General features: G+C 43.6%; 1 protein-coding gene and 1 long non-coding RNA gene across 3 annotated transcripts in view; one reads left to right on the forward strand and one right to left on the reverse strand.

The window, feature by feature from the left end:
* DPP4 (dipeptidyl peptidase 4) overlaps positions 1-20,281 on the reverse strand; it is a 108,666-nt gene that overhangs the window by 66,564 nt on the left and 21,821 nt on the right. Inside the window, 2 exon segments of one of the 2 annotated variants that reach the window (NM_001009838.1) lie at positions 11,121-11,208; positions 11,735-11,749. The exons of the other annotated variant lie outside the window; for it this stretch is intronic. Of the exon segments in view, the coding sequence (NP_001009838.1) occupies positions 11,121-11,208; positions 11,735-11,740 (94 nt within the window). The 5' untranslated portion in view covers positions 11,741-11,749. 2 annotated transcript variants of the gene reach the window in all.
* Positions 10,969-20,281, forward strand: part of LOC102901482 — a 43,966-nt gene continuing 34,653 nt past the window's right edge. Inside the window, exons 1-2 of the long non-coding RNA XR_002744815.2 lie at positions 10,969-11,472; positions 17,285-17,315. This is a non-coding gene — a long non-coding RNA (uncharacterized LOC102901482). The remainder of the gene's footprint in view (positions 11,473-17,284; positions 17,316-20,281) is intronic.

Below are 20,281 nucleotides of genomic sequence, written 5' to 3' on the forward strand. Positions count from 1 at the left end.
GCAGCCCTCAGAAACTAATACAAACATGCTGTTCCTTGATGTCATGGGCACTAGAGACATAAGAGTGAACAAAACATGAAAAACTCTTACTGCCAGGAAGCTTACATTCAAATGGGGGGACATAGGAACAAATAGTAAGTACACAATGCCATATGCCATATGTGAGGTGGTGATAGGTGCCACATTGAAAATAAAGCAGGTAAGGGGAAATGGAGGGTCAGGTTTGGCGAGAGGACTGTGTTCAGTAATTTGGTGAGGGTAGGCCCCAGGGATAAAGTGGCATTTAGCAGAGACGAAGTGAGGGGATAAGCAACAGACAGTCCTGGGGAAGAAGAATCCTGGCAAAAATATCTGCAAATACAGAACCTCTGAGGACAGGTACTTAAATGATGAGGAGGGAACAGGGGAGGAACCCACAGAGGCAGTGAGGCTCAGATCACATAGGCTCTCTGGCCATCCAGATTTCCAGTGTTTACTCTGAAAGATGGAGACTCATCCAACTGGTCTGAACAGAGGAGAATGTGATCAGGCCTCTGTTTAAAAATGGTCACTGTATCAGTTTTCTATTGGTGGATAACAAATGGCACAAACATAGTGGCTTAATACAACACCCGTGTATTAGCTCAAGGTTCTGTGGGTCAAATTCCAGCCTGGCATGGCTGGATTCCCTGCCCACGGTCTAGCAAAGCAGAGATCCAGGCGTTAGCCAGGCTGAGCCCTCATCTGGAGGCTTTCGGGGAGAGAGGGGAGGAAGCTGCTTCCAAGATCATGCAGGTTGTTGGCAGAATTCAGTTTTGCATGGGTGTAGGAGTGATGTCACTGTTCCCTTGCTGGCTCTCAGCCAAGGATTGCTCTCACCTCGTAGAGTCCTCTCACATCCCTTGTCACGTGGGCCCTCCAAATCAGCAATGGCGTGAAAAATCCTTTTTGTGCCTCAAACCTCCGACTACCCCTTCTGTGAACAGCCAGAAAAACTCTGCTTTTTTTTTTTTTTTTAAGGGCTCATATGATCAGGTCAGGCCCACCTAGGTAATCTCCCTCTCTTGAAGTGGACCGTGCCACAGAACAACCTAATCGCGAGAACTAAATCCATCGTAATGTATCTTAGAGGCTAGTGCATGGGAGAAGGGAGGAAATTTAAGGAGTCATTTTAGAGTTCTGCCTACCACAGTCACCTTATCTGTTGTGATGAAAATGCACTGTAGAAAAGTTAACGAAAAAGAAATAGGAAGATTTTTTGGTAAAAATTCAGGTGAAAGGTGATGGCATTGTGGACCAGGGTGGTGGCAGTAGAGGTGGTGAGGTACGGTCAAATTCTGAAAGAACATGATAGAAGTGACAGGATTTGCTAACCAATTGGAGGTTGAATATAAGTGGGTCTGTGGAGTGGAAACTGCATGGATTTTGGCCTCAGCAACTGGAGAAACGGAATTGCTATCTGCCGAGAAGAGGTCCACTAAGGGAGGAACAGGTTTAGGGGGAGTTCAGAGAAGTGTTGCTTTCAGATGCCAATAACATCCAAATGGAGATGCCTGCTCATACATATGTACACAGAGGTCCCAAAAGACATCTGGTCTGGCCACTGGGGCATGTCAGGTTACAGATGGTGTTTAAGGCCATGAGAGTGTATGAAATCACCTAGTGGGAGGGAGGGAGGGAGGGAGGGAGGAAGGGAGTTCCAGGATGGAGCCCTGGTTGGTCAAAGGCTAGAAGTCAGACAGGAAGAGAAACTTCTAAGGAGAATGGAGGGGGCATGTGGTGAAGTAGAAGGAACACACCAGGAGAAGAGTGGAAACCCAGGGAGAGGTGGAAAGGATGATTAACTGATAGGACAGTGAGACACATAGAGAACAGGGCTCTGCTGTTAGCAGCACACAGGTTAGAGACCTTGAGGAGAACTGAGCTGTGTTAGTGGTGGAGTAAGGGTAAGCCTTGTTGCAGTGGGTTTAAGACAGCGTGGGGAGAGGAACTGTGGACAGAGATAACACAAAGCTGTTTGAGGAGTTTTGTGGTAAAGAGAGCAGGGAAAGGGAAAGGGCCGGTGGCGGGGGGAGTGGGGGGAAGGGCTGGTGATTGGCAGGGATGTGGGATCCCGAAAAGATTTTTCCCTTCCCTTGCCTTCCCTTCACTTCTCTTCTCATGTGAGAGGTTATAACACAATTAGATGGAGAGGAGAAAATGAGGATGCAGAGGGCAGAAGAAAGAACTGAAACCCTATTTCTAGGCAAAGGAAAAAGGGCAGAATCAGTGCCCACAGGAGGATCTGGCCTCAGGCAGGTGCCAGGAAAGTTCACCCAGCACCCTGGGAGGGACAAGTGTGGGTGAATGCTCAGAGGGGCTGGTGGGAATGGAGGGCAGTCTCTTCTGATGGCCCTGTTTACTCATTAAAATAGGAAGCCAGGTTATCAGCTGAGGGGATATTAGGGCCTGGGAGAGAGGAGACACATTACAGAGTCCACTAGGAAGGTGGGCAAGGGAGCAGGTGGGGAGCATGGGGATTTCCAGGCTTTACAAGAAGCCACTGATGTTGGGTTCTAGATGTGCTTTTCAGTACAAACCATTTTCATTGTCATCAAATCATTACCATGTAGATTAATTGCCCCCTCTGGAGATTTAACAACAAAGATTTGAGTCATCAAATCCAGACACTATGAGGCTATCTTGTTTGCTTTTATTTACTTATTGTATTTTGTTTTTATTGCCATTAGTTATTTCAAATCCTACCTTCCTGGGTCAACTTTTGCAGGTCTAATGTTTACTGTGTAATTTAAAACATTACTTTTTGGGGCGCCTGGGTGGCTCAGTCAGTTAAGCGGCCGACTTCAGCTCAGGTCATGATCTCACGGTCCGTGAGTTTGAGCCCCGCGTCGGGCTCTGTGCTAACAGCTCAGAGCCTGGAGCCTGTTTCAGATTCTGTGTCTCCCTCTCTCTGACCCTCCCCCGTTCATGCTCTGTCTCTGTCTCAAAAATAAATAAACGTTAAAAAAATTTTTTTTAAACATTACTTTTTAAAATTTCTGTTGACTCTTTCTGCTACCTTTTCACCTTGTGAATTGAATAAAATATGACAATTTGTATGGGCTTTTTAACGAAAAAAATGAGAGTAATTCTCCTCAGATGTTTCTGACCCGCTCTGCTGTCTCAGATTTGTATCTTAAATATTTCAAATACAATTCCTCCCCATCCTTAGTCACTTTGGATACCATGATAAAAGCAAGTACTAGGGTCAAAATACATTCAGGATAATAATACCCTGCTCTGCAATAAATTCAGGCAGTTAGGAAAGAAGATGAGAAGAGGGGAAGGAGAGTTATATGATCAGACTCTTTGGAGTTCAGAGCTGGTCAAAGTAGTTGACATCTACTTTCTTTTGTTAGCAAATTAAATCTTTCAATGTAACAAAAATAAAGGAATGATAAAATCTATGATATGCCTACACAGACACCCTGTGCCCGGCTATTTCTTTCTTTTGGAATTCCCAATTCAATTTAGGTAATTACCCTTCCCCTGCCATGTGTTAAGGAAGAAGTTTCCTACTCATCCCAGAAAGATGAGTCTTGATTACTCCAGTTCCAAAGAAAATCCAGAACACAAATTCATACCCCGCCCCCCACTAGTGATTAGTTTAGAATGGACAAGTGACTCAGATCTGGCCAATGAGACGTGAGAGAAAGTCTGCCTTGGGCTGAGGGACTTCTGGAAAAGCTTTTCCTCCCGGATAGAACAGACTATGAATGAAAAACAGCATCATCTTCTCCCTTGCAAAACAGCTGTGTGAGCAATGATGTGCTTGACCCCAAAAGGACACACTTGAGAACACAAGCCAACAGTCTGAGAAGGGTGCAGCTGAAAAGACAGGAAGACGCCAGGCCCTTGAGGATGCTGTTAAACCACTGCATTAACAGACTCTAGAGTGGCATTATTTCTACACTTCCAGTTATGTAAGATGCTAATAACAGTACAATAGTAACACTCCATACTTTAAACAAGTTTTGGTTGGGTACTCTGTTACTTGCCGCCAGAAACATTCTGTTTGATACAGAATCAAGGGCCATAAACCATTGAGGACTAAACTTGTAGGTGAACTGTATGCCTGGAAGCCAGTCTAGTGGCTCCAGTATTGGAAGGATTGTCTTTAAGTCCATTAATGATTAATCCTTCATGCCTGGTTGGTTTCTGTACAGACTTCCCTGGGCAGCATTTATCATTGCCCTTTCGTGCATCTATAGCACTTGGATCATTTACTAGAAGGACACTTAGCCCTTTTTACCATAGTTAATGTTTATGCTTCCTTTTATATGGTGAATTGTTTTAGGACAAGGGCCATATCTATCATTTTTCTATCTCCAGTGGATAAGAAAGTTCCTGGCATCTAGAAGATGCTCCATAAATATTTGCTGAATTGGAGAATTACCATCTGTTGACAAGTATGTGCTACGTGCACAGTGTAGAAGGCATTTCTGAGTCCTGCCTCCTGATCCCTGAAGCGACACAGTAGGACAAAGGCATTAGTTCAGAGGAACCATTGTAGATTAGTTCTTGTGGGAAAGATAGAGCCACGAGAGCAAGAAAAAGTTCCCCACTTTAACTATGAAGACAGCCATTCAAGGAGTCATCCTTATCTCTGCTCCTTCCCTCACTCTTCACTTTGCTCTTCACCACACATTGTTTTACCTCCAAAGTATATTCTGCTTTCCTTTTTTTTTTAATCTCCAATACTACTACCCTGTCCAATCTGCCATCATCTCTCACAAATGCCCCCCACTCACCTCCATTATCTACTCAGAGCGAGAGACATATTTTTAAAATGGAATTAAGATCATCCACATTCATGCTTGGAATAAAAAGAAACCCCTTTTCTGTGTCCCTCCACCTTCTCTAGCACACTTAATTTTTGTCCTAGCACCATTATGATCTGAAATTACTCATGTGCTTGCCGACTACTTGCCTGTAGATATTAAAGGTCCATGGGGGGCGCCTGGGTGGCTCAGTCGGTTAAGCTTCTGACTTCAGCTCAGGTCATGATCTCCCAGTCTGTGAGTTCGAGCCCCGCGTTGGGCTCTATGCTGACAGCTCAGAGCCTGGAGCGTGCTTTGGATTCTGTGTCTCCCTCTCTTTCAGCCCCTCCCTTACTCATGCTCTGTCTCTCTCACTCTCAAAAATGAATAAATGTTGAAAAAAAAATACAGGTCCGTGGGAGCAGGCTCCTCATCTCTACTGTTTAGGGCCAGATGCCCTATACCCACAATAACACCTGACATGCATAAGTATTCGATACGTGTTGGTGAGTTAACAAATCCTGCATCTGGCCATCACAGGACCTTAGCCCTCAGGAGGTTTTAAATCTTATAAGTTTCCTGCCTGAAAATAAAAGAATAAAGGAAAACAGCAGAGAATAAGAGCCATCCATGAAATTTGTGACCTTAAGCTTGAGCAGATGGAGCTTTACAACAACTGAGGAAAATAAGAAGAGGTTCTCAGCCCCACAGAGGCCATGTTAAGGCCACAGGGGCCACCCAGCCAGTTCTGGAGGTACCCAGTGTGAAGTCAGGCAAGGGGAATGAGGTCGTCCCCACTTAATACCCCTCCTGCTTCCTCTTCCTTCATTATACACCCTGAGCCACCCTAGTCCTCAGGGGGCCAGGAACAAAGTCCCTGCTGGCTTTGGCTCTGCTTGGAATTACCTCTGCTTCTTGGCCCTTAGATGCTGAAATATGTGACCCAAGATCACGGGTCTACTTGCTTCCCCAGTGAACCAAATAATGAAGAAATGTACACTTAACGTATACAGGTAACTAAACCAAATGCTTTATAATTGAGTTCAGAAAACTTCATAGAAAGCTGTAATTTTGAAGTCAAATATGAAGCTGCAAATATAGTACATGGCAAAAAAGAACACAGCTAACTCAGAAGTTCTGATTTTGTGGTTTTAGTTTACTCTGAAATTGAGAGACACACGCTTTTTTAGAGGTCACGCTGGAGCTATGAAGACTAAAGGTAAAAATATTTACAAGATAATTGATTTACAACAATGAAAGGGAATTGGTATCAAACCATAAAGCAATGATTAATCATTCACTTACAAAAATTCCCACCAAAGCATTTCTTTAAAACAGCTACAGATGGAAATCAGCAGACTCAGGGAAGGCTAAAAGTCAAAAGGTTTGGATTTCCAAATTCTAGTACTTATTCACAAAGCCCTAAACTTCAGTGTAACAAGTCAAGATAATAATACCTTAATGGATTGTTCTGGGAAGATCAAATCAAATAACATAGCATGCATTAGAAACAAAGTAAGTGTAATTGAGTGCAAAGAACAAATCTGGACCTACTACTAGTAAAGATACTTAATAAGACCAGTCCACAGGGTAGGATATCAGCCCAAGCTGGATGTCATTGTCCACGGCTTTATATAGGAATGGAGGTACCAGAGGCAGGTGTGTTTCCTCAGAACACTTGGCATCAGGGATTAGCAGCCATGAAATTATAATATAGGCATATACGTGGGAAATTGTAACTTTATGCTAATATGGCCACATTAATTTTATACTTGATCAAAACCAGAAGAATGATTTGGAGTTTAAGAGCATCAGCTCTGGAGTCATGTTGCCTGAGTGTGAATTTCAACTCTGTGGAACTCTGAGCAAGTTTCTTAACTTCTTTGGTAGCCAGCTTCTAAGATGGTCCCCAGTGATCTCTGCTGCTAGTATTCATGCCCTTGTGTAATGCCCTCTCACACTGTATCAGGGCTGGTTTGTGCGAGCAATATAATACAGCAGAAGTGCTGGCATATCACTTCTGAAGCAGGGTGATAAAAGGCTCTGTGGCTTCCTATTTGGCTGCTCTCTTGGATCCTTCATTCTACGGGCAGCCAGCTACCCTAACATGCCATGGAAAGGCCCACATGGTGGGGAACTGAGATGTCTTAGCCAAGAGCCACATGAGAGAGCTTAGAAGTGGAACCACCAGCCTCAGTCAAGCTTTCAGATGACATCTTGATCAAAATCTCTTAAGAGATCTTTAGCTAGAACCTCCCACCTAAACCACTGCCAAATTCCTGACCCACAGAAGTTGTGAGATAACAAGTGTTTGTGGTTTTAAGTTTCAAGGTAATTCATTATGCAGTAATAAGTAACTAAAGCACTCTCTCAAAGTAAAATTTACATTTCTGTAAAAATGGAGATGATAATAGTCTCTCAAAGGGTTGTCCTAAGGATCAAAGGAAAAGCATATTGAGAGCCCTCTGCCCAATACCTGGCACAGAGTGAACACGTTAGCTATTATTACATGTTTGCATACTTTCTCTTCCATAAGCAAGGTGGTCCTGCGTGTATTTATGGCCACATTTCCCATGGGCATCAGCACTTTAAGTACACTGATCCAGCTCTCATCAGTCATTTTATGTTGTTTTTCTCTAGCCATCAACTGGGCAAACAGTCTTGCCTTTTTCTCTCTGATCCACTTTGGGATGAGAGGCAAGATGTATAAGAGAAATTTAAGGCACATACTGTGGCTAGGGAGCCACAATAGCTGGCCTGAAAAAGACCAACCCACTGACCTCCTGAGCACTTGACAAAGGTTGACAATAGTTAACTGAGCTAGCTGGAGTCAACCCGAGCTTTTACAGAGCTCACTGTTTAGAAACTGTCCCCTGAAATATACAAAGCTTTCATTCAGCCTCATTTATGTGCTTTTAAACCTGGAATAGATACTGGACTTCCTCAGGCAAACTTCATAGATATTATCTTTTCTTTGAGTATTCCTGTCTCCTTCACATCTGGGTTTCCTTTTACTACTGATGGATGGGTGAGCAGTCAAATTTCCCATGCACTGAAAGAAGATACTGGGGAAATTTACTGCTAAAGCAGTGAAAAGAACAAGAGAAGAACAGGTACGTTTCTATCCCATAATAAAACTCAACAATAAAACTATTTGACAAATAACAAATACAATAATAAAACTATTTGATAAATCAAAAGCCCAGCCTATAATACAATGTGAAAGGGGAAATAAAGGGCTCACCAATGTTGAGTCAGAGATTTTATTACCACTAAGCCATGAGGATTTCTATACTTTCATTATATTTATATATTTTACTGAGGATTCTCTGGGAAACTGAACGTTTAAATGTAATATCCTTCTATAATAGGATATATGAAGGGTTTAAAACAAAATACAATCCTCTATTATACATACAGAAGGAGGTGAGCTTTTAATTTTGCTTGATGACATGCATAATTCCTGACCTCAGGGAGTTTTTATTCTAAAAAAAAATACAGAAGTATTACGCTTATGCCTCTCTTTCACTCTCTCTCTCCTCTGGGTGTGTTTAGTTCCGCTAAAGTCAGTGTTTCTTATGGAAACACTTAACCTTCTCTTAAACCAACCTCTCAGAGGATGAACTTGGGTTTGCTCATTTCTTCCTCCTTTCTTTTGGTTGTTTATTTCTTAGCTTTCTGCATGATCTATCAAAATCTTCCTCCCTCCCCTTCCCTCTCCTTTCCTTCCTTCCTTCCTCCCTCCCTTCATTTCCATTTATCTTTGCTCTCTCCCACTTCCTATCCCCTTTTCCTTCCTAGTGCTTTTTTTTTTTTTTAACTTTAAACTTAGATTGACAATATGGAGAACATTTCTTGGGTGATGACTCTGGATTCTTTGTAAGAATGCTGCTCTTCATTGTGGCCCAGCCCAGGAATGATATCGTGGACTTAATGATAATGCCACATTCCTTAGCTTTCATCTCTGCCCCTTTAAAGCAGGAGTTGAAACAAGAGGATTTCCCTTTCCTCCTCAAATATACATACATTCCAACTAAGAAATAGGAGAAGAGAACTTGAGTGTGTAAGGCATAAACAAAGCACCCCATGATACCACATATCCACCCAGTTGCCCAAGGGCAACATCCTTAGCCACCCTCCTCTTCCTTGTATGTTTAATCAATTACCAAAGTCTAATTGGTCACATTTCTGAGTAGCCCTATAGTCTCCAAATTCTGCTGTGCACCATCAGTCTTCTAGGACACTTCCCTGCTTCCCCTCTAGCCTTGCCCTGCTCAACCCCTGTACCCGCTGTCCTGCCCAACAGTCCAGGCATGCTCACAATTCTCCTGGAGTTCTTCATCATCTATGGTTAAAAATCAAACTTCTTTCGCTGCTTCCCACTCTCCTCTTCTGCTAGGAGCCCTTTTATAATCCAGTTAGAGGATGTGCCCTTGTGTCTCTGTATTGACTCATAAGGCATTTATGTTTTCTGGAAAACCTTATCCCCAGAAACTGATAGTAACCATTCAAGCATTCCCACAGAAGAAACTTCCTATGAGAAGACCTGCCCAGAAGTACTCCTTCTAATCCACAGGCAAGTCTGTTCTGCTCAAGCCTCTCTAAATTATCTTATCAAATCATAATACTTAGATGGAGACACAAGAATCTCTGGAGAAGTCCCCACCAAAAGAATGTTCTTGAAATATTTGTCCAAATTTCATGGTGGGGGAAGAGACGAGGTGTGGTTTTCAGGAAATGGCAAGACAGCCCCTCTCTAGTCTGCATGCTCCCCCGGCAAAGCAAAATCCCTGTAGTTAACCCGACCAACCCCTAGAAGGCACTTGGCTGACCCAGTCTCCTAGACCATCTCACTGCCCATTTCAAGTGGCTTCATCAAAGTTTGGTGTTCCTTCCAAGTTTCCTTAAGGAAAGTTCTGATAGTTACAGCTTTATACCCATTCTTCCAGGGATGCTGTGGTGTGCTTCAGTGATGTTCTGGAGACAAATGAGCTATCCGTTTTTAAAAAAAAAAAAATGCATGACTTTTTGCATATTTGTTTCCCACTAGCTATAAAGCTCTTGAGGTCAGAGATCTTTAAAAATTTCAATCCTTGTATTTGCAGCAAGTAGCACTGTGCCTGGGACATAATGTAAGCCACGTGAATATTTATTGATCGTATGGATGATCCATTCTTTTCTTACAGCCAGGCTTTGTGTGTGTGGTTGTTTAAACATACAAAGTATCATTTCAAAAAAACAAGAGTCAAATATAAGTGAACTGATGTCTGCCATTTAATTGTTTAAAACGATGGTAACCATTGCTTTCTTAACTAAAAGTCATTATCAATAGGTCAGCACACTCAGTTACTTAACCTCTGGGACCTCTGCCCCAGTCCTGGAATTGCCAGGCAAACATAGTCCTTGATAGCTTCACAAACTAATTCTGAGCTGTCACCTTGAAATCTGGAGAAGACCCCTCAGTACGTGAGCACTGCCTGCACATTTCCTGGTTAGATAGAGCATCCAGAGAGAATGCTTCAGTTGGCTGACTAGAATGTGTCTTACTGAAATGAAAGTAAATATTTACTTAGAAGGAAAGTAAGGCCACAAGAGACCCAAACTAGTTGTTCTCACTTGTTTGCACCCAATAATGTGTATTCCATTATATGAACATTTTATATCAGGAACTAGAGCTGCACTGGGTCAGGAAAGCTAAAAGAAATGAAGGTGGCTTTCAATGAAAGAATCCACCACACATCACTGATCCCATCCCCTTCTGAATATTACCACGTACACCAGTTTTATGATTTACTCTGAAATACTGCTATAAGTGGTCAATAGTTATTTCCCTGCATCTCAACTCTCCAATTAATGACTTTCCATCACCCTGGAAGGAAAAGAACCTGGGTTCCCCATACAGTCTTTTCTCAAAACTGTATCTTGGGAGTTTTCTTTCTCTCATTTTTCCCCTCCTTTTATGACAGCCTTACTACTGTTCGGGACCTTCAAACACCACATCTTCTCCTTTGAAGATCCCTACTAGGGAGGCTATTTTTTTTTTTTTAAATTGAAATCATATTAAACATTTAACTTGGAATTTAATAAAAAGAAATCCTAAGGCTTCTCCTTAATTTCAGGAAGTGTGTATTTATGATACTTAAAATGTGGCCGCTGCTAACCTTTTGCAGCCTGAACGCTGGAGACCCCGGGAAGGGCATCTAGCCACGACCAGGGAAGCCTCAGCTACAACCTGGTGCACTGGTCCAAGCCCCCAGCAAGATCCTTAGCTCTCGGTGTGGTAAGGTAGAACCCGATCCTGGCCTCCAGTTGTCTTATCTTTTTCAAATGTTTCGAACTTACTGCCTTTGTTCAGCAGAACCACGGGCACGGTGATGATGGTGATGAGCGCAGCAAGCCCCAGCAGTCCCAGGAGCACCTTCCACGGTGTCTGCAGGCGGGTCAGATCGTGTCCGGTTAGAGCGAGCCGTCTGGCCCCAGCGCGGTAGAGGTAGAGGGTCGGGGCCCGCCCTGCACCCTAGGCAGCGGGGTTTGCCGATGGGCGTGCATTGGAAAGGGGGCACAGTGGGCTGGGAGGGTTTGGAGCGCGGAGGTTGCCAAGAGCGGTCGCCCTTGAACTTTTGGCCTCCAAGCACACTAGCGTTTGCTTCTCTACGCCTCCTGAACGTCAGAAGCCAAGTGAGGGAGAAGCCAGGTGAGAGTTCGAGCGAGCGTTTTATGGATGGCTCTCTGCGTCCTCCAAGGCTTGGCACCTCTTTCTAGCAGAAACCCCGGGGGGCGAGCGCCTGGCGGGAACTCGGGGAGGTCCCTTCACCTGTCGAGGGTGGCCCTGGAACTTCCGCCGAACAGGAGCCCCTGGTTCCGTTCCGCGAGCTTCGGGGTCACTTGGGGGAGAGTCTGGTGAAGAAGCACCTACAACTCGCCCCTGGGGTTAGGGAAAGGCGCTCCTCACTCACCTTCATGGTCGGCGTGTGCCCGGAACTGAGCGTTCGGAGCAGGAGCGCAGGCAGAAGTCAGGCAAGCCGCCGAGACGCGCTTCCAGCTCCGCTGCTCGGCGCGCGGAGTCACTGGGCGCTCCCAAGTTTCGGCCCCGAGTTAAACATTAGTGAGCACCCGGCCGGCTCGGTATAAAGGCCGCGGGCAGGCTGCGGGCGAAGGCGCGCCCGGCGCCGGGCACTGGCATCCCGGCCGGGGGGCGCCCGAGAGGCGCCTCCCCCGTGTGCTGGGCGCGGGGCGGCAGCCGGGGCGCGCAGGGCGCGGGGGCCCCGGGACGCGCGGGCGGGGTGGCGAGAGCGGGAACCGGAGTGAGCCTGCGGGCCGCACCCCACGCACAGACGGCGGTCGGCCTTGGCTAATAAGGGATCTGGGCGCTCGGCTCCCGTGGGGTCTGCGGACTCACGGCTCATTGCTGGCAGCTGTGCTAAAACCCAGGCCTCTGTCTTTTGCTAGTGAAAGTATGTTGGGAAGCAGGGGGGGTGTTTAAAGCTTCTGGAAGGCAAAGTGAGAGAGAATGGGATTATTCAATTTGTGAATGGCGCTTAAAGGCTAAGTATCTGAATTCACCCTCCGCGGGGAATTTCCAGCTTGTTTTACCTTCTCATCAAGTTGCCAAAAATAATAACAATAACACTTAGGTGGAACTTACTTTTTTCCCCAGGAGCTTCTGTAAGCATTTACTGTGTTTATTTTGCAGGGAGGAAGCCTAGGCACAGAAAAGTTAAGTCACTTGTCCAAGCCGCTCAGCTAGGATGTCTTGGAGCCTGAATTCAGAGTCCATGTTCTTAACCATTACTCCACATGGCCTCTCATCTTTCAGTCTTACAGAGGGTGAGGGAAAAGGAGGTCTTTTTGGCTTTTCCCTTCCCCACGTCCCCATTATGCTCTGAAGGTTGGTTCCTTTCTCCTTTTCTTCCTTCCTCCCTCCTTTCCTTCCTTCCTCTCTCCCTCCCTCCCTTCCTTCCCCCTTCCTTCCTTCCTTCCTTCCTTCCTTCCTTCCTTCCTTCCTTCCTTCCTTCCTTCCTTCCTTCCTTCCTTCCCTCATTGCCACATCCTCCCATTTATTCTGACCACTCCCTAAAAATTTGGGTGGCTACAAGGTGCCAGACCCTCTTCTAGTTGCTGGAGATAGAGAAGTGGGACAAGACAGGTGAGGTCTGTGCATTTGGCACTTTCAGTATAAAATGCTGTGGTAAACATTTGCCTTTAGGGTCTCCCTATGCTTACTTCCTCTGAGGGTAAGTGTCCCCGCCCCACCATTTCTTAAAGGCCTCTTCAGCTTGTTCACTGCAGCTGAAAAGCAAAGTCTCCGTGTCCATAGTTAGAGGTAAAAGATCAAACATGCAAAGTCCTGTGGGACATTAACATAGTTATGAATAAAATCAAGTTTTCATCCTTTATCTCAAGTGCTGACTTTGCTTCTAAACTCAGGATCTTCCCCCCCCCCCCCATCCCTTGACCACTGGTTGCTCACGATGCATACATATGCTCACCCTCACCCACTTCCAGAGGTTCAAACTGAACTCTTCATCTCCTCCATCAGTCTCTCCCTACCCTTCTCTGGTCATCCCTGTCTTCATTCAAAGTGTTCCCATTCACCATTCACAAAAACTGAAAACTTCACTCATCTCAGGTTTTCTTTGCCATTCTCCTACTACATTCACTTGGCCACCAATTCCTCTCAACTCTGCCTTTAGTAGTATATTTCAATTCCATCTGCTCCTCCCTTTTCCAACTGCTCAGAAGGTGAGTCAATAGTGTTACTGGAGCCTGTGAGCTGGAGCTATGAAAAGAGCCAACCAACAAGGACTACAGGGAATGGTGCCATACTGGGGGCTCAGTGTAGGCCTCTGCTCTTATCAGTTTGTGCACAAAGCAATGGAAGAAGGAAGCCACAAGTCACATTAGCCTTGGAGAAGGAAGGCAATACAGCTGAGCCCATGCTTAGCCTCCATGCCAGTATCATGGCACCATACATCCAGCAAGGGGAAGCTGGGGGGAGGTTGGCTGACATCCATGGGACAGATAATCTTGTTCTCTGGAGGGCATTCCATGAGACACAAATATCTTCAAACCCTTCCCTCTTCAAGATATTCTTTTCCCAAATCTCCCCTACCCCAACTTCTTTATCACCAGTCTTTCAAGCTTGTTTTTTCCAAGTCCCTAAGATACCAGCTGGCCAACACATTAGCTGCCACCTATGAGTCAGTGTTGATCTTATATCAGGTCATTTCTCTTTCCATGAAAAATGAAAAAAACAGCTGTAATAAAAGCTCTGCCCCTTAGGAAGATTTCTCTTCCTACTCTATTCCAAGGCATCCCTGAGAGGGGCTGTGATGCAGCAGCCATCCAGTTAGGACTGCTGCCGGCTTACTTGGCATAAAGCTGACCTTTCCTCTGTTACCTGGCTATCAAGAACTCCCCATGAAGCTACAGGTGTTTTGAAAATAGGATCTTTACAGAAGTAGTCAGGTTAAAAAGAAGTCATTAGGGTGGGCTCTAATCTGAGTGGTTATAAAAAGGGGAAATTAGACACAGAGACAGATATGCGCAGAAAGAAGATGATGTAAAAAGACACAAGGAGACGATGACCATCTACAAGCCAAGGAGAGAAACGTGGCACAGGTTCACCCTTCACAGCCCTCAGAAGGAACCAACCTTGCAGATCCCTTGATTTGGGACTCCCAGCCTCCAGAAGCGTAAGCTGCTGGTTTGTGGTATTTTATTACAGCAGCCCTAGAAGACTACTATGCTTGGTAGTCTTGGTTCCGGGATCATGCTTTCTGTCTCCACCAGGGCCCTGGAGAAAGAGAGGAGTTGGTTTTCGTATAGTGAATAATTGTTGACTGTTGTAGCCAAAATCTAAGATGGGCCCCAGAATTTTGGGGGTATTTTATTATACATCAATAGGTAGCTAATAAATTGGCAAAAAGGACATGAGTCCTTAGGCGTACCCTCTGTGATTCTCTTATTGGGGTTTGCCAGAGGCCTTGTGTGGTATCTCTGGCTGCCACAGACATGTCTAAAAGTACTGCATCTGCTAGATCATTAAGATACAAGTATCAGGGCAGCCTCAACTTGGAAGCCCTCTCTTGCTCCAGGCCCCATTCGAGATAGACAGACTTAGAGGCGCTTGGCAAATGGGTTGGAGAAGCACTTCCAGTTGTGGTATATCATTTCTCCAAAATCGGAAGAGTTCTGGCAAACACTGTTCCTCTTCGTGGTGGGCATACAAGGTATACTGACTTATCTTTCACTGCAGAGGAGCTATCCTGGCATACTCTAGACTACTGAATTCCTTGAAACTTCGCATGATTTTCATGGGATTTACCCTCTACTCTGTGGCCATATTTGTCTTACTAAAGCACATAATGAAATCGCTACTTATGGTTCTTGAGGTCCAATTGGCATAATGTTACCCAGGTGATGGATCAGTGTGATGTTCTATGGGATACGACCAAGGTCCTGGGAGACCATATTATGACAGAGAGCAAGAGAGTTGACGTAGCCCTGAAGTAGGACGGTGAAACTATGCTGCTGACCCTTCTATGTTAAGGCAAACTCTTTTGGATGGTCCTATTAATTGGGTCAAGAAAAAAGTATTCTTCAGGTTAACAGCCCCCAGGTACTAGGATGATATTGTTTGACCCAGTAAAGTTACCACACTGGAAATGGCTGCTGAGGTTGGTTCATAAACATTTTCCACAATTCATCTTACTTTTGCACTGACTGAATGAATGGGGAAATTGAGTGTAGGATAGAAAACCAGCATTCTTGCATTTTTTGGGTTCTTATCTTGTGATAATACCACCAGGGATGTGGTATTACTTTTGATTTTACTCTATAGCTGTGGGGGAGGGACAGTTCCAGGGGCTTCCCATTGGCCTTTCTTACCGTAATGTCTCTTCACCAGTCAGGGATGCAGGCTGGAAGCTGAAAAAGGCAGGAGAAGAATTCTTCCCTAGAGCCTAGAAGGAATACACCCCTGATGGCACCTTGATTTTAGCCCAGTAGGACCTATTTCAGACTTCTGACCTCCAGAACTATAAGCTGATATATTTCTGTTGTTTCACATCACCAGGTTTCTAGTGATTTCTTTTTTTTTTTTTTAATGTTTATTTGTTTATTGGGGGGGCGGGGCAGGGAGAAAAGGAAAGAGAGAATCCAAGCGGACTCCCAGCGGTCAGCACAGAGCTTGATGCAGAGTTTGAACTCACAGAGAGATCATGACCTGAGTCAAAATCAGGAGTCTGACGATTAACCAACTGAGCCACCCAGGTGCCTCTGTAGTCATTTCTTACAGCAGCAATAGGAAATTAATATACCACTGGACCATAATGGTGTTTTAACCCTATAGAAATGAGTATAAACCTAGGGCTAGTATTTAATAACTCCCGGGAGGTCTGAGCATGTCCCTTTTCACAGGTCACTTTCCAACTTAACTTTATGTCACGTGTCTTCCTGAGGGAAACTTGGAAGAAGATTTAAGTTAGTGTGGCAACTGCAGGCTCCTGCCTCAAAAAGATCTGACTTTCATTTTATTTTATTTTGTTTTACTTTTTAATGTTTATTTTATTTATTTTTTAAAATTTTAAACATTTTTATTTATTTTTGTGAGAGAGAGAGAGAGAGAGAGAGAGAGAGCGCGAGCGAGCATGAGTGGGGGGGAGGGGCAGAGAGAGAGGAAGACACAAAATCCAAAGCAGGCTGCAGGCTCTGAGCTGTTAGCACAGAGTCTGACATGGGGCTTGAACCCACAAACCTTGAGATTATGACCTGACCCAAAGTCAGGTGCTTAACTGACTGAGCCACCCAAGCGCCCCTGGCCTTCATTTTAAACATGGCATTCTGGTTTGAGAATGAAATAGTTTGAGTCTGGAAACTTAAGAGGCTATGAATTTCTATTACGGCAACTTAAGTGAGATTTCTGCCACAGATCTAGAATTTTTCTGATTGCTTAAATCAAGCCATAGTTTAGAATGCTGTCCATCTACTTCATTCTTAAGTACCTCATGATAAATGAACCACCATCATTGCAGGTGAAACTCTGGTTACCATGTTATCCTTGTAGCTGTTTATGGGAACAACCCCTTTTAAGAACCCTCAGTCTTGGAGGTGGGGTCACCTAGAGTGAGCTGTTGCCCTGCAAAGATGGAACCAATGTGAGATTACAGCACAACATAGATGAAAAGCAGAAGGAATAAATACTTTGGTAACTTTCTCCTACTTCTCTTTAATATCTTGCTGGTACCTCCTACTGGCTGAAAGCAACTAATGCCAGAGGGCAGAGAAATCTGGATAATAGAGCATGCTATCTGTAGGGGTCAGACTCATAAGGCAATGGGCAGGGAAGATAAGGCAAAGAGTAAATGGGAGGGCCCAAATGAAAAATAACGAAATAAACAACCCAACATGGTGATAGTGTGTATTATTTGCTAATCATCTTCTGATAAAGATTGGAAATGTTCCATTTATGCTTTTATAATATTCTTTGGTCCTTCATTTTCCAGGGTCTCGTGAAATGCTCAGAACACATGCGTAGTAAGTATTGAAAAAATGAAAATATGAAATGATAAATGAAGAAAAAATATCTAAAATCTTTCTCTGTGTTCTTGGGGGTTGGAACCAGAGGCATGGAAGAAGGGGGATCTCACAAGTAGAAAGAAGGGAAAGAGAGAGGCTGGGCCAGGGCAGAGGGAGTGGTGAGGGAGCTGAGCAGATTCTCCTCCTTGGTCTTGGCTTTAGAGCATAAGTAAAGTAAGTACAAAGGTTTTTATTTGTTCTTTTGCTCAGTGGATACCTATTCCCCATGTAATCTGCCCCACTTATCTGGGAATGGACTCCTGCTGCCCAAACCAAACCTCACACCTCACCTCCTTTAAAATCCAGATCACAACTCACTTTACAGGTTACCTTCAACATTGATCCCATCTGTTTCTGTTTTTCCTGCCAACCATAGTTTGGAAGATTATTCTGGTTGTATCCTAAATAGAACCTATTTACAACAAAATTCAATCCTACCAAGAGATGTATAAAAGATAGAAAGCTGGCTGGATAATTCTGTGGATTCAGATATATGGAAAGAAATTTTAGGCCAAAGAACAACTGCACGCAAAGGCTGAATGAGAAAGTTGGAGGATCTTCAGGCAAAATCTATTAGTTTAGTTTCGCCAGGATATAGGGTATTCTAGAGAGTACTGGGAAATAAAGGTCAGTTGTCGAATATTCTTTGGTCTTAAATTCAATATTCAGCATATACTAGGGAGCCACTGAAAGTTTTTGCTGGGGAAAGGAACCAGTTCAAGTTCATATTTGAACTTCAGCTGTGAGAATCAGGCAGTAGTATGTGCTGGATGGATGAGAGAAAGAAGAATCAGAGACAGGATGAGGGGCAATACACTTGATGTTGCAAAATTAATTGGGAAGGTGCTTCTCTTTGTGAAGCTTATCATAAAAGAATTTAATCACATTGATTTTTACTTAACTATAACTCTCTAAAAACTGTTTCCCAGCTGTGGTTTGGGGCATTTGCTTTGCCCCAATTATGAGTAATACCAAATAAGGGGTTCTTGTCCCACTTAGTGCTCAGGAAAGGCCTTTTGCTACTTTTTAGACCAGACACCAGCCCAAGGGGGAGAAGACTTCTGTGTTTTTCTTTCACTGGTGCCATCTGGATATTCCGTGGGTTTTTTCATTGGGAGAATTTGCTTCTATTAAGTTACTAAGAAGACTGACTTAAGGAGACTTTATGGGAAAATGTGTTCAAGATCATTAGAACCATATTCTCACAAAGTGGCTGTGGCTATGATGACATCTCCTCCTTAGTGTTTTTCAAGCTTTAAACATGTGGTAGATGTGATGCTGTTGATACATGTTTATGAGGCTGGAGTTAGTGGTGGAGTGGATGGGCTGGGTAGGTAGTGGTTGCTATAATGTAAGGAAAGAAATAGCAATAAATATAAATATATAAATATAAACATAAACATAAACATAAATATAAATATAAATATAAATATAAATATAAATATAAATATAAATATAAATATAAATATAAATATAAATATATATACATATATATATAGCCCCCCAAGAATCATTCCCTTGGAACAAAATTGTCCTCAGTGAGAATGCTTGCTGTATATTTAACACAGTTTCAACACCAATGTGGCAATTACTCCGTATCAGCAGAATATCTTTACTCCTTTGGAGCACTGGTTCCAGCATATGATAGATGTACTGAGTTCATTCTAGGAAAGCTAACCTCTGAAATCTTAATGCTGAGAAACTCCATATGCAGGTAGATAATGACCAGATCATATATGACAATTGGATTCTGACTTACAGCCTCTACAGCTACCTTGGTCAGGACTTGGTCAATGACTGCCAGCTTCCCCCGCTAACTTGGAACTAACCAGAAAAAGATTAATATGCTCCCCAACCTAATCTTACAAGATATTCTGTTTCTAGTCAGACTTCTTCCTGTTTTCCCATGCCAATATTCTCCAATCAGGGCGCACTTGAAGACCTCCTGTTTTGTTTTGTTTTTTTTTAACCTATAACGCACTCCCACTCCCCTGCCTGCCTTGGGCCCAAATGCCAAGTGATGGTGGCTGACTCCCTTACACTATTAAGCTCTGAAAACATAGCTTTTGATTGTTCCTATTTGGATGGTCTTTGTTTTATTTCCATAATATGGAATGAAGATATAGCCATGGAAGACATTACATGAATAAAAAGATACCATAAATAATAATTCTCTCACTGTTCTATTCCAGCATCTCAGCAGCATGCACATCTTGATGTTTGTTTTCTTCGACCACCCCAAAGACAGTTATACATCATTTCTCTTGTCCTTTATTAGCATCAGTATCTTAATAATTTAAATGATGTGTCCACATTTTGTGGCCATTTGACGATAGCAGTTATAATATTCAAAGATGCTTGGAAATAGAAGCAAGTGCTAAAAAATTAAGATAAGTTATTCAGTAGGAGTCTTATATAGAAAAATACATGATTACTGAGTTTGTTGAATACTTACATGTTAACTTTGACTTTGCTGGGGCCTAGGAAAAGGCTCAGTGTTCAAGTGACTCCTTGAGGATTTCATTACAAATGTTTATCTCTTTCTAGTTAAGATTTTCTGTCATATCCACCAATGTATTAGCATTAACATGTTGGCAGACAAACTATAAGAGATTTCACAAGAAACGGTGGATTATTAATTTGGTTGGAATTAATTGAGTAAAGTGGAGGATCCAATTGGCTTTATTAAACAATTCATCAATCGGGCAGCATCCCGTCTAGTAGGTAAAGGGAGCTCTAAGAAGTTGTACATAACGGAAGGTCTTTGTAGGAAGGAGGGTGGGATAAGGAAGTTATTCGCAAAAGAAGAAGAGGATTGTTCCAGGTAAGGTAACCTTTCCTTGGGGCAATGGCAGGGGATCTTATTAGGTGGATCACCTCAATTTCCTTTTCGTGATGGCGAGTCCATGAGACAGATTACCCGA

The sequence above is a fragment of the Felis catus genome, chromosome C1 (assembly GCF_018350175.1).
Source record: "Felis catus isolate Fca126 chromosome C1, F.catus_Fca126_mat1.0, whole genome shotgun sequence".
NCBI classification, from domain to species: domain Eukaryota; kingdom Metazoa; phylum Chordata; class Mammalia; order Carnivora; family Felidae; genus Felis; species Felis catus.